At 39.0% G+C, this 15,384-nt stretch overlaps 1 protein-coding gene across 7 annotated transcripts in view; it reads left to right on the forward strand.

Annotated features, from left to right (window-relative positions):
• Positions 1 to 15,384, forward strand: part of LOC108551548 (myosin-IIIb) — a 35,369-nt gene that overhangs the window by 11,689 nt on the left and 8,296 nt on the right. The window contains exons 1-2 of one of the 7 annotated variants that reach the window (XM_017905765.1): positions 11,446 to 11,490; positions 15,117 to 15,377. In XM_017905765.1, coding sequence (XP_017761254.1) covers positions 11,472 to 11,490; positions 15,117 to 15,377 — 280 coding nt within the window. In that variant the 5' untranslated portion in view covers positions 11,446 to 11,471. Of the gene's footprint in view, positions 1 to 11,445; positions 11,491 to 12,914; positions 12,955 to 14,036; positions 14,145 to 14,353; positions 14,379 to 15,116; positions 15,378 to 15,384 lie in introns of those variants that run through there. The other 6 variants (XM_017905764.1, XM_017905758.1, XM_017905761.1 and 3 more) reach the window with 6 other exon arrangements.

Genomic DNA, 15,384 nt, shown 5'->3' on the forward strand with positions numbered 1-15,384 from the left:
AATATGAGCGAATATATTGATTACAGTTCTTTCTTAATAGGAGTTGATACCAATTTTATTGTTAAAATAGGCGTATGTGTTCGGTGATTGCAAAAAGGAAAATTCTAGGACCAGTCATTTTGACTGGGTTAAGTCAAATCTAGAAATTCCGATTCGCAATTTCTTTGGAAATGGTATCCTACATATATATATCGTAGTTATTTTACTATTAGAACCCATAATCATAATAGACAGCATGTACTAACTGTTTAACGATTTTTAAGGCTGCGACTAGCCTAGAAGATTGTACTGACGAACAGACTGCAGTGTGTAGGAGGGATTTTAGTAAAACTAGTCGCTTTGCTCCTTGGTAACTGTTTTATTCCTTCAGTACGCTGGTCTGCTAGTTCACAAAAATGCAACCCTCGCTATTTTATAGGGTGTGTCCCTTCTTCGTCTTCGCCTCGTCTTCACGTGTCCGTATCCTTTTCGACTGAGCTCCAGTCCAGACGCCCAAACTTGGCTACCTATAGTTGTTTTTCTTGGACCTCGACGATACCTTCCTAGAACTCCAACGAAGGGCTTTCTCTCGCCAGAAGACAATGGGCAGCGGTGAAAGTTGCTCACACTTTTGATTCCGATTATATTTTATATTTCTTGATGGCATAAAATAAATGGAGGCTCGAAGTCTTTTATGATACGTGATGCACACGGTGGACTGCCAAAAATGTTTGTGTCCCTTCGAACCCTTCGACAAGGTTCCTATAGACTCTGTGACACCAGCCCAAGCTACTTAGTCCCCTAGCTTCGAGGAAAATTGATAAGCTGGATGGTTCCTCGAAGCAAAGGTTGATCCCAATGCAGGGTGAGCTATCCAAAGATTCCTCTCACGTATATTTTCCTTTTTTTTTTTTTTAACGTGGATGAAATCTTCGTTAGATGCCCGACCCCCCTAGGGAAGGGGGTGAGGTTGTGTGGGATTCCAGCCCACTAAAACCCCCGCGATGGCCATCCTACCGCGACATTGGAGCGCCCTGGACTTCGCGAGCCAACGCAATTTAATATAATATAAAATCAACTTACTTTTTCTCAAAAATTGTCGTAGTTTAGCATCAATAAGCAATATAGATCAAGAAAGCTTAAAATGTTTGATTGAAAAGGTAAAAAATAAACATTTACCTCATTACTATCACGAAATACATCACTATATATATATAGTACTGATTACATTACGGTATTACCACGGAAATAAAAATACAAGCTTAATATCATTGACTTAACATTGCTCGAAGTCCAACAACTGCAATTATAATTCCACTGTCAGCTTATAACCTGTTATTCCAAGGTACATGCATCAAGCTAGACTCCTTTGCCACTTAATTACGTCTTCTCGCGATATTACTGTCAACGTTCAAATCACGAGGATGAACACGTAACTAGGAACAATCATGATAACTTGATCGTCCACTAACGAATCTTGGAAAAGGACTCGGTCATCGAACAACTTGCATCTCGTGCATACGTTCTCGATAATCGTAACAGCAGTGAAACGAGTTTATCATCGAACGGAACATACCAAGGAAGTAGCAACAAAAATGTAATATTTCACGTGCAACAGGTCCGTTCTTGTTACTTGTAAAACGGGATGTTCAATGCGTGCAAACAGCTTATCTTATATTCAGCACACCTGTTGCATTTTTCTTCTATTGTCACTATTCTTTTCATCCCAGCTACCGTAACGTGACATGTCTGTTCTATTCCTCAGTGCGTGTGTTTAGGAAAAAAGGCAGCTGGTTACTGCAAACTAACGTGGGAACATCGCGTCCACTGTTTGGACAATGTTTGGTCAAACGATAGATGGGATAGGACGGATATTTAGACTAAAATAGTTCGAAGGACAGATACTTAGGCTAAAATACTTCGAAGGATAGGTATGTTGGAACCCGGATTTCAATATACAACACGGGTTCTAGCAACAAGGCTAGGTTGGAAAAATACAAGTCGGCGGAGAGGAGAAAAACAAAACAGAAATTGACACTGGAACTGACTGAACTGAACTGGACTGTACTGAAACTGTGCTGAAACTGTCCTCAAACTGAGCTTTCGCAAATTTTGTGAGCGTTTATATAATGTTAGTTTTTAGGGGGGTGAAGATGACCATTGGCCCTTAGTGAAAGTGAGAATGAGTCAATTGTTTTTGGACTCTGAAATAGGTCTGCGTCCTTCTAGTGACCAAAGGCCAACGAATCGTTAGTCATCCAACAGATACTTAGGCTAAAGTTCTAGACTAAAATACTTCGTTCAACGAGGCAAGTTAGCATCTCTTTTAGATACTTAGGTTAAAATACTTGGAAGAATAGATACTTAGGCTAAAATTCTAGGCAGAAATACTTCGTTCAACGAGACAAGTTAGCATCTCTCTAAATCATCGCGTTTGTCTACTGTAGTAATGATCGGATTAACAAGTCCAAAGGAACTTTTGATTCTGATTATATTTTATATTTCTTGGCGGTGTAGAATATACGAAGACTCGAAGTCTTCTATGATGCATAGTGCAGACAGTGGACTGTTAGAAAGTGTCTCGTCGAACCCTTTAGCTAGGATTTTATAGGTCCTATGACAACCCATTGCGACACTCAACCCTGCTTCGAAAATTGACAAGCTGGATGATTCCCCGAAGAAAAGATAGATCTCGATAAAGATAAAGATTCCTCTCACACTACCTTTTCTGACTCCTTGAACGACATAATATATCGTAATACAGCTACTTCTAACTTTGGATAGATATTTCTGAATAGTACAGTCTACGCGCATGAGCAAAATCAGGAGATCAGAAGACTTCTATTGAAAAGATAAATTTAGTTGTAGACAAAAGTCAATCTAGAAAATAAGATACGAATAAATAGTTTAGAAGATATAAATTCTTAGAACGAATGTTCACATAAATATTCGATAAGAATTGGGGGTTTAGGCGAACCGCGTCACGTACCCTCTTGACACTCTCTCGGGAGTCGGTCAGTCTCTCAAGAGAAGCACTAGAAGAAACATATATCTTCCTTGAGAAATAAAAGACTTCAACAGAGATCATATATATATATCGTAGTTGTTTCACTATTAGAACCCACAATCCCAATGACTTCCATCGTATCGCTGTAAAGTGTCAGCATGTCAACGACTTGAACAGTGTCGTTTCGGTATTAATCGGGACGACTCGATAAAATAATAACAGCGAGAGAGAATCAGTGACGAATCGATTAGCTGGGAGTCCAGAGTCTATCGTGGAGATTCGTCATAGAGCTGAATACGCAGAGTAGAACAGGCCTTAGGACGCATCGTGAAAACGTGGCAAGCTCGGCAAGTTAAATCCCTCGTCAGCAAGAAATCAAAGTTAATTAAATCTCGAAGCTTATAGTTAACGGATTAACTGAATCAGGAAAGGGTGTCGAAGCACAGAAATGGATCAGATGAGGAAGCACAGGGAGAGCCTCTTGGCGCATTGTTTATGCTGCTCGAGAGTGTTCCATGACAGCGTTCAGCCTACACGTCTAAATAAGCGTGGGCGTTTCATTTCCATACAAAGCATCCCATCGCATTCATCTGGTTTTCAATTATTAAAAAGCCGGTAATTACCGGCAAGGCATGTTCCTATAGGAAGCGTAGTTGCGTAATTCACCTCGCGACAAGCTGATCCATTCTATGGGCCACAAGAGCTCTGTACACCCGTGTCTGCGTCAGTTCGCCAGCGTTGTAATTGAATTTTCCCGGCATGCTGGACGCGCGTAATAGAGCGATGCTTCGTGGTTCGTTTGGAAATTTCGATCGTTAAAAGAAATTGTGCTCGTCTGCCTTCCGTTCACCTCCTTAAAGGAGTCTCTCCGGCCGAGCAATGGCTCGTTGAATCGCTATTGCCAAGTATTCTCGACGGTCTGATTATCGCTGTATGGCAAAATGCCGCTAAAAACCCAACGAATAATTCCATAACGCCATTCTTGCCGGCCTTTCTTGCATACAGAATGTACCTTTTCTCTCCATTTTCTTTTTTTTCTTTATTTCTGGATCAGCAGAACGGGTGAAAGGGTTGTCGAGCGTGGAACTGAGAGGAGCAGCGAGCGTAAATTTTATCGAGATATTCGAAATCTCTTTGCGTGGTATTTGTGCTAGTTGCATACTTATTGCAACATTATAACCACCGATTTACAATGTACAACTGAATGTGCTTCGTTGCATGAATAAAAACAACCAAAATTGTACGACCACGTGTAACATATTTATGCACTATTACGCGTTATTTCATGCACTCTTTTCCAGTTCGATCGTGTGTCAGTTCGAGTCATTAATCTTCTTAATGCCCGAAGATGAACGTTGGAACATCGTGATTGCGACGCGAGATTGATCTCGTGCCTTCGTATTGGGTCGTTGATGAGCGCCACGAGTGTGACACGACATGGTTAGATAAGAGGTCACAGTGAAAAGTAAAATTATCGGAGACACCCTCGTCGACATATTAAACTGTAGATGGTAATGTTAGCCATAAGAACTTGTATATGGACGTCTGAGGCGTGGACATGCAATTTACTTGTCAGAGTCTCGCGAAATTAGAACGTACCACTTCAATCAGGTAATTCGATGAAGTGTATCACGTATCGATGTCGTGTTTCTTCTCCAATAACATTTGAAAACCGGTACACCGTGAATCGTGGATCTGGTAACGTCTGGGGATCGGCTATCGGTGGCTAGAATGTACCTGCGACACGTTCGAATTTCTCCGTTCAGGTTTTTAGGGCTCGAGAAAAAGGGATCGCTGTATTTCTAGAATTTTAACACCGATATCTCAGATCTACATAGAAATTAATATCCTTTCGTGGAATCGCGATAAGAACGAGGCTTCTCAGGACGGAACGTCGTTGGACGATCTTGCAAATATCTCGTTTCTTATTCCATGGGAATTCCTGCATATTTACGGACAGTGACATACATCGCAGACAGTGAGCCATACAATGGGAGGCTTGTTATGTGAATTCGTGAAGCACGATTTCCTACCGGAAGATTACCGCGGGAAACGAGTACCAAGCTTCCTGGATGAATGATGCTAATGATTTAACCGTAAAACCTGGAAATTATCGCGCCAGATCGCCGATTAAAGCGAATTTCTTCCACGAAAACACGTTCGTGGGAGATTTTCGATAACTCGTAATAAGATAATTTGTCCGTGTAAATTAAAGGGTTATTTAATTATGTTTTAATAATTATATTGGGATATTTGAAACAGTGCTATAGCAACGATCCAAGGTCTTCGCAATGTGAACATTTTTCACTAAAACACGTTTTGTGAGATTTTCAATGACCTGTGATAGAATATAGTTTATTCGTATAAATTACAGGGTTATTTAACCCTTTGCACTCGACGACTGTTTCGTTATAGAAAAATAGTAATTCGAAGACTTTTTATCATAGAGTCGACGATATTTTTAAAATGGTAAATGAGAAATCATATGCAAATTAAGACATAGAATTATTTTTCTTCGATATTCCACACATCATTAGGTAATTTTAAATTTGATATATTAATTAACGTCGATCTTTAGAATTTGATTATATGATGACTGAGAAACCTCTCGAGTGTAAAGGGTTAATTATGTTTTAATAATTATATTGAGATATTTGAAACAGTACTATAGCAACGATCCAAGGTCTTCGTAAGGTGAACATTTTCCACGAAAACACGTTTTGTGAGATTTTTGATGACCTGTGATAGAATATAGTTTATTCGTGTAGATTACAAGGTTATTTAATTATGTTTTAATAATTATATTGGGATATTTGAAACAGTATTATAACAAGGATACCTAAAGTCTTCGCAATGTGAACATTTTTCACCAAAACACGTTTTGTGAGATTTTCAATGACCCGTGATAGAATATAATTTATTCGTGCAAATTACAGGGTTATTTAATTGTGTTTCAATGGTTATATCGGGATATTTGAAAAAGTACTACAGCAACGAGGTCTTCGCATGGTTAATTAACGAGAAAAGTGGTGGGGCTACTTTCAAGCTTGACGAGTATGAAAGCAAAGAGTGGTCAAAGGTTGGAAAGTAGGGCTTCGCATTATTGTGGAATTAGCACACTTTTACGGAGTCACAGGTGGCACTGGTACAAAGCAAATTTTATGCATCTCCTGAAACATCGCGCGCGTCTGTTTTTTCGATAGTCACGTAACGATGACTCGAACGAAATAACTCGTTAGATTAGTTATCTCGAGTTGAAAAATGCAATTAGAACGAGAAAAGTAACTTTTCTTTCGAGATCTCGAAATTCCTTTTGAAATTTAATCGAATGCTAAAAATGTAAATCTTAATCAAACAAATTCTAGAAAAATTTCAAACAGAAAAAAGAAAAATGATCAAGTCGAACCTTTTGAAATTTAATCGAATGCTAAAAATGTAAATCTTAATCAAACAAATTCTAGAAAAATTTCAAACAGAAAAAAGAAAAATGATCAAGTCGAACCTTTCGAAATTTAATTGAATGTTAAAAATATAAATCATAATCAAACAACTTCTAGAAAAATTTCAAACAGAAGAAAGAAAAATGATCAAGTCGAACCTTTTGAAATTTAATCGAATATTGAAAATGTAAATGATCGAACAAATTCTAAAACAATTTCAAACAGAAGAAAGAAAAATGATCAAGTCGAACCTTTTGAAATTTAATCGAATGTTGAAAATGTAAATGATGGAACAAATTTTAGAACAATTTCAAGCAGAAGAAAGAAAAATGTTCACGTCGAACCTACATACCTTGCAAGATAGGAAAGAGATAATAGAAAAAGACCATACTAATCTCCCATGTAACAAGAATTCCAACTTCCTCGTATAACAAAAACCCCTTGACCCAAGAACCATGGAAAACAGTGCAATATGGAGAATCCGTCAAAGCGAATCCGCACTTCACGACGTATAATAAATCCATGGTACAAAACCTGTGCTGCAAAAATAACGAAATCTCTTCCGGTCGTTGAAACACGGCCTAACACATGACAAGTTCAACCGGCATTACCGGTAGCGTGACACATACGATTCGCAAGATGAATCGCGGAAGTGTGAGAGGCAAAAATACGAGGAGTCGTTGTGTCAATTCATGCCGGTGCCATTTTTAAGCGCTCGAGTTCTTATCGTGCCACGGTTGACGTAATTCCTCGCGAGAAGAAGTACGCGATCAAAGGGGAAGAACCGAAACGTATTCGAAGAAAAGATAGCCAGAAAATAGATAAGAAATAGACAGATTGGGAGAGAGAGAGAAAATTAAAGGGAAAAGTGTCGGTTCGATGACGATGGTCACGGTGAAACGACACAGATGCGAGATTTCAATGTTCGCAGCAACGTAGGAAAGCATCGAAACGAGTGTTCCGTGGCTACCAGGATTAATATCCCCGACATCGTTCTGCCTGGTCGAACGCGCGGTATCGATTTCGAGGAAGTTCGATCCGACTTCGATGGCTAGGGAAAAAATGGTGCCGCGTGAAAAAAGACTGGACGCGGAAAGCGAAGTCGGTCACGGATCGGTTTACGAACCCAGCCGCTAAACCACCATGGAGAAATTTTACAGTTGATTTGCATAGCCGTTTGCATCGATGATAAACGATACGAGCCACCAATCACGCTCCAAGCACGTCGTTACTCTGATCTGTCGATCGGTAAGGATGGTTACTTTGTCAACCGAATCGCCAGTCTCGCGTAGTTGCCTAGTTACTTCCGCTAGATGTCCCCACCTCTGCCGGCCCGCCGTAACGCCGCGCGTCTTCGAGGTTATGTGTACGTACTCGCGTGTCTACACGTGTCTCCTACTTTATTCTAGCTCTTATTTACCTGCGATTGTAAATAGTTCTCTATCCGTGTCATTATACTCGAACCAAACGACCTTTTTGCGGCAGTTCATTTCCATTATCGTGTTTTGTTACATTAGCAATAATCCAGGCTCTCAGGGTAAAGTAAGAAATTCTAATTAATCGTAGGTAGTTTCTTTCGCTTGTAAGTAAATAGAATTTTGTCCGTAGAAAGTTTGAGTAGCTTGTGTAGCGTTGGATGTATCTGGCAGATTATATTTAGCAGTGAAATTAGATTGTAGTAAGAGGGACGAATTTAAACGATAAATCATATTGGAAGAATACTCGAGTCGATTAAGAGGAACGTCGCGTATACACTTCTCCAATGCCTTTTCGGGACTCGTCTTTTGTTCGTGTTTTCCTTCTTCGTACGACGCCATGAGTCACACGAATGTTTACATTTACATTTAGAGCTCGGAGGCTTAAATTTCTTTAAACACGCGTCGTATCGTGTAAACGTGTTATTATCGCGTTGCAAACGAGCTAATTCCTATTTATCAACGTCCGATGCTGCACGTGGAATTTCTTCGACGCAAAATAAATTTTCCCAAGTGAACGGGGATAGATTTCTAATTAATATTTTTCCGATAGTAAATTCGAAAACGCGTAGTATCGTGACGCCGATCACGAATGTCACACATCATACCGTTACTTCGTCACGGTGCACGGAGTAACTCGCAATTGCGAACCGCGGTTAACACGTTGAGTGCGGAGCCGATTTTGCTATACTTTCCGAGTGAGCACTAGATGCCGAGCGTTCAAGTATACCCAAGAGTGTGAACAGAAGATTACTTTGTTTCACTTTGTTATTTGGACTGTGGGAATAGTGCGCCAATGCACGAATATGCAAATTATAAGCAGAAGATAAAGGGATGGGATTGCCAGGAAGGCAAAAAGGCGATCACCAAGAGACGATTAGTAGGAAAAAGCTACGGAAGTGTAAAGATTTACTTCAGCAGAGGGAATCTAGATTTTGCAATATATTAATTGTCAATAATTTAAGTCTTGACAGTGCCGGTCTCACGCACCGATGTCGACCAAACGAAAAGTTCGCTGTCAGTTCCTAGAATCCACGCCGTTCAAACGAAAAGCCTACTGTCAGTTCCCTGGGACTGACGTAGCTCTCAACGTGTTAAGCATCGGGAATTTTTATATATGTTACGAATCATGGTAAAACGCGACGTTCTTTTCACGTTATATCGGTAAAATTATTAAAAGAATACCTATGAACAGTGTAAGAAGCTTCCGTGATAAAAAGCAGAATCGATAAACCGCAGTTTACGTAACAACGTGAACCAAGTAGCCTCGCTACATGAGTCACGGCAAAGAGCTGAAAATTTCGTGGAAAATATAGATCGTAGAATACTTTTGCCTAGCTAGAGTAAACTAGATCGCCATCTTGAACAATGTGTCATTATGAGCCGTGACGCGATCGTGGGACTCTTTGGTCTCGTGGAAGGAAAGGTGGATTTGAAACAATTAACATAGATGTCCAGTTCCCAGTGTATAATTCTCAGTAGCACGGTGGTTTAGACATTTCTCGGCTGCGGTATGACCATTGATGGCAGTCACTGTACCGTTACACCGTCACGCTGAAAGGATAAAAACAGTGGAATGGCGGGTAGATGTGATTGGAAAAGCGTCTGACCTCTCACTTCATCCAGTTCGTCATACGCGTGATGCTAAATCGCACCACGGAACGATGGAAAAATAGCAGGTTTCTCCGGTTCGTTCTTTTCCAGATTAATTATCCCCCATGATCCTTCTAACCCGTGACTATATTTCAGGGGATTAGAGAACTCGGCACTGACAGGAAAGCGCGTTGAAAGTATTCAAAATCGCGATCCCAGCTCCATCTACGATGCTGCACGCTTGAACTGGTGATAAAAATGTCGGACTTCGAGTGTGGCGCGTATCTAGCGTGCAACTAGCGTGTAACTGGCGTGTAAATAATTTACAACGCGACTGTTTTATGTACTTCCTAGTTCGTACCGATTTATACGCAATTAGAGTTGATTTCCAAAGACTCGGTGCGAGGTTTCGTCGTCAAAAGAACGTAACGAGGTTATTAACTCGCGAGAACGCTATCAAAAGAGTAAGCACACAGACCGTGCTCGACTGGTACGGAACTATCGGGAATTAATAGCCTGTCATTTATGTAAAAATGATTTCTAAAGGAACTATGCCTCGTTTAACAAACGGTCCCTTGAATATGCAAAACGAAAGTCAGTTCGTCGAAGTATTTCCCGACACTGACCTCGCGATGAAAAATACGATAGGTAGCGACGCATGTAGATATTCAAATTCCCTTCTTTAACGAGATAAACTATCGTATTAGCATTTAACATATTCATGGAGTATTAAGGAGCATTACCGAGTCAAAAATGAACCATTCACTAGCCAAAGAGGCTTATTATTAACTCCACTTCTTCAATCCTCTTCAATTTTTCCACCAAAGCGCTTATCTAACGTTGAAATTTTTATGGTTGAAATAAATTTATATCGTCTTGATCGATTTGAAAGTGAGTGACTAAAATGTAATCTGTACATATCAAATAGGGTAACGGTCAATGGAAAATATCTCTTTAGCTTTCATCTTTTTAGGAACAGAGACTGTTCTCATTGATTCTATATTTTAATAGCATTCGCCATTTTCCAATGTATTCCTATTATCCTGAATGTACTTTCATCTACCCCACTTTTCTACCACTCGTCCAACATTGATCTCCTATTCGCTTTGTACTTTGTCCTGAAATTTGCAAAGGCTGCTCGCAGTTTGCCTCTTGGCTTGCCTCTGGCTTGCTCACCATGACATTCGGAGCAAGGATGTACCCGTTTGCTCGCTCCGTTATTCGGTAAAAAATATGCTAATGTAATTTCGAACTTTGTTCCATCTATTTTTATTCTCATTAGAATCGATCGGATCATGTCCTGCTTCGTACCTAGCTCTTCGATAGCTAAACTCTGTCAAGTGACGAATTTACCGAATATTCGATGATATAGAGAATATTTGTGACAAGTAGCGTTGCACACAGACGAAACGGGTCATAATCGAGATCGATAAACGTTAATAATGCAATTTTCGTAACCAATGACACGGTTGTAACCGAGAAGCCTCGATGTTCGTGACTTGGTTGGCTTATGAGCCACGTTAGGTGCAGGCAAGTATTGTCCAAGGCAGTCGGACATCATGACGCAGCTCAGAGACATTACTTTACAGTTGGTGGGACCTTTAAGCCAATTTCACGTCGGGTTTCTTCGCTCTAATACTCCTATCGCGCCCACGTGACTTCGCGTACGACCAAACGGTCACTGTTCACGATTGATAGTGTCGATCGAAGATCGACTGGCAAAATACGAGAATGAACCGTTCGTTTCGCCAAACAGGCTAAATCATAATCGTGAACGATAGTCGTGATCGATGGAACGAAATTGACAGTGCTTTCGAAACGGATTGAAGGATACTCGCAGAGCAGAGGAATCATCGATCTGTGAAATTGACAGGATTCTCGTATTCTAGGTCGAAGACACTAATCGGTTGCTATTTCCAGCGAACACAGTTCGTTGGGATAGGTTGGTCGAAATAAAGGAAAGGAGTTGGGTCTGAAATGGATACTTTCACGAAACGTAAGATCTGTTTCATAGAGAAATTCGATTAGGTTCACCGGGTAGCTAAGGCCTTGGTGGCAATTTCTGCTTTATTTCCTCGGTGTTTAAAGTGCATTTCACCTGGAAGGAGCACGAAACGAAATATCGCAAAATAGAAAGCGTTCTCGCGATAAATTTAACGTTCGATGATGAAAGATCTTTAGAAATTGAAAAATTAGGCGATCAAATTTTTAACGACATATTTATAGTATTAAAATTGAAAGAAATTTTACAGTCTGGAAACTTGGACGAACCTGTCCATCAACTGGTTCCTCTTCGATTTCGATGACCTTGAAGTATGCTATAAATGGCAAGATTTCGAGCGACCATCTTTTACGCGTTAAAATATGGTTTCTCTTGGTTTTCAAATATATCAAAAATGATCTTGCAATATGTGATACGTAATATGATAGATACGTTTGACAGGATTGACAGATTTTTGCTAATATCTCAGATATGGAGGCCAGTCGCTGTCAACGTGTACAGGAAAACGTTGCTAGAAATGTTGTCATTTGCAGCATGCTTCGAGCTCATTGTATTCAACGAGGAATCAGTAAAACGACACGTTGATGACACGTGTCACTAATAGTAGTCACTCAAGCTTGCCCGACATTCATAGCGTTGGAAATGCATAATCGCAGTTTTGATGGTAAATTATTCCATAAATACTGAACGCAAACGTAGATCAGTAAGTATGACACACTTCACACCGTTCATCGTGACTTGGATGGCTATGCATAATGATTAATACCTGCTGCGTGCTGGCTTACAAGATTATGAAATTTACTGTGTACCTTAGCGTGTCCTTGTATTTACATTTAGAAGCGGTATGAAAATTTTAATTGCACGTTGGCTCCTGCCCGAAGAAAGATTACATTTTACAAATCCTTTTAATTAATCCTTCTCGCAAATATCGCAATAATGTATCCGCCAAGTGTTGCTCCTGCCCTCTCTTTACTTTATTTTGACTTAATTTCGCATCGAGTTTACCGAGTCGTTGCAATTTAATTATCGTAAACGATTTATTTACTGCCGCGATATTCTCCTGGAATGGTACAATTTAGCATACATTAAATTAAGCCATCTTTCAGCTCGGCTGATCCAAGGATGAACAAGCCGAGTTTCTCCCATGATAATTCCACTGCCCTACCGTACCTATAAATTATGTCACTCGTAATCTATAAACGTCTTGTTTAATTTCGCGTTTCAAAATGTCATTCGAAACCACGAATGGCTTCGATCCTTAGGCGGCTTCATCCACTGGCGTAGGCCATCCGGCGGATTCGATTGTTTCGCAAATTTCCATACGACCGCCAATGGGAAGGTAAAAAGAATCGCGAAACGATGCTCCAGTTTGGAAAATTCTGACAACCCTGTTGCAGACACGCTAATTTCCACTAATTCTGACGCGAATCTCACGCGTGGATGATATGGATAAATTGCGTGAGCAAAAATTGCAATATTTTCTATTATTAGTTGTTATTAGTGTCTTCCATTATTACCAATTACTAATTACTAATAATTGATTACTAGTGACTAATAATTAATTACTAATTAGTAATTATTAATAATTCATTACTAATTACTAATATCATTTGCGATATCTTCTATTATTATTAACTACTAATTACTAATATAATTTGCGATATCTTCTATTATTATTAACTACTAAATACTAATATCATTTGCAATATCTTCTATTATTTGTTATTATTAGTATCTTCTATTATTACTAATTACTAATTACTAACGGCTAATGACTAATAATGAATTACTAATTACTAATATCATTTGCAATATCTTCTATTATTAATAATTACTAATTACTAATGACTAATAAGTACTTACTAATTAGTAATATCATTTGCGATACCTTCTATTATTAGTATCTTCTATACTTACTAATTACTAATTACTTATATCACTTGCAATATCTTCTATTATTACTAATTACTAATTACTAATAATTAATTATTAATTACTAATATTTGCGATATCTTCTATTATTAGCTATTATTAGTATCTTCTATGATTACTAATTACTAATAATTAATTACTAATTACTAATATTTGCAATATCTTTTATTATTAGCTATTATTAGTATCTTCTATGATTACTAATGACTAATAATTAATTACTAATTGCTAATTACTAATAATTAATTTCTAATTATTAATATCTTCTATTATTAGTATTAATATTATCCGCCTATGGCGTTGCAAAATTTTCCTATTCGTTTGTACGAGTGATGCAGGAAAATGGAACTAATCGAGACGTACGTCTCAATCAAAAGTTGTTCCCTAGATAGATATGAGATAGATATTGGTGATGCACGGGCATAGTTGGAGCTAAATATGGAATTAATATCGAGAATCAAAATGACAGAGAAACACGTGGCATAGTCTTCTTACGAGACCTATTTCTGAGACCGAGCAGAAGTGCGCCGGTCTTACCGAGCCTAATCCTGTTAGGGAGTTAACAGGTATTTGGTTAGAAGACGAACGACCCAGTCGTATTTCACACCTGGCCAAGTGAACAGTGTTCGTCAATAATCACCGGCGTTTAAATGAGGTTCCGGGACTTTTGAAATTTCCAACGCGAGCTACGGTCAACGAAATGGGTGACATAATCGGTCAGTAAGGCATTCATGCGGCCAGAAATTCTGGAGAACGATGTAGAAAGTGCAGTGGGATAGTCATAAATGCCCGTGGAATGAATTTTTCACGAGTTTGGTGACCATTTATTAAGCTCGGGAGCAACTTCGAAAGCGGGAGAAAGTGTTCCATGTTCAGGGCACAGTGAAATTTTATTATTCCACGGAACAATAGAATTGCATAATCGTCAGTAACGATAACGATGTCCGAAGGTGACAGACACGGAATTTTATATCGGTCTATTTAAATTCGAATCCAGAGTGATGAATGAAGGGGAAGGAAATTTCGCTTCGCTTATTCGATTACCAACGCGGACACTATGTACAACCCTAAATTCGATTATAATGGGAAAATATGTTATATAACCTCTGCAAATCTGCAAATCTCTATTCTACATGTATATTAACAAGATTACAAATGTTACTTTTTAATGCTTCGTGGAAAATCAATCTTCCTGAACCAATAGTATCCTAAGATCTCACTACTCCGACTGTGCGTTTTCATTTATTCTCGTTTATTCGTTTATCCCGAGTAAAATATTCTCCACCTCGTTTATGGTGAGATTTAATTTCAAAGCGTGATTCTATTGCCTTATTCTTGAGTGGTATAACAGTGACAACTTTTCTTTTCGCGGTTCACCGCAACTTTCTATAAGATTCAGAATCAGTTCACCACCGGTATAGTCTTGTTCGTCTCGTCTAAAACTACCATTAAATGCAGGACGTAAAATATTTTAACGTCATACCCAATTCCTATTCGTCATATTCCAATTCGTATTTAAAAATAAATAAGAAAAGCACAACCGCTTGGTGGTATTTTGTTTGATGTATATTGTTCCAATAGCGATCAAGGATGTCAAATTTTACAATTAAAAACAGTAAATCGTAAATAAAATATTGGACTAATTTTGTTTCCTGATGTGTTTTATTCGATATCATTCCCTGTTTCAGAAATGACCGGTGGTGGTACCAATATGGCGTACCACGGTCTCAGTCAGCACGTGAACTTCGACGTGATACCAGATCCTGGCGATCGTTTCGTTTTGGAGGAATTAATCGGTGAAGGGACCTACGGAGAGGTCTACAGCGCACATTGCAATCAAACTGGCAATAAAGTGGCAATTAAGATTCTGGAGAACGTCGCGGACAACATCGAGGAGATCGAGGAGGAGTACTTAGTGTTGAGAGACCTAAGCCATCATCCGAACATTCCGCTCTT

Source organism: Eufriesea mexicana, unplaced genomic scaffold, assembly GCF_001483705.2.
Source record: "Eufriesea mexicana isolate 0111107269 unplaced genomic scaffold, ASM148370v2 scaffold4491, whole genome shotgun sequence".
Classification (NCBI taxonomy): domain Eukaryota; kingdom Metazoa; phylum Arthropoda; class Insecta; order Hymenoptera; family Apidae; genus Eufriesea; species Eufriesea mexicana.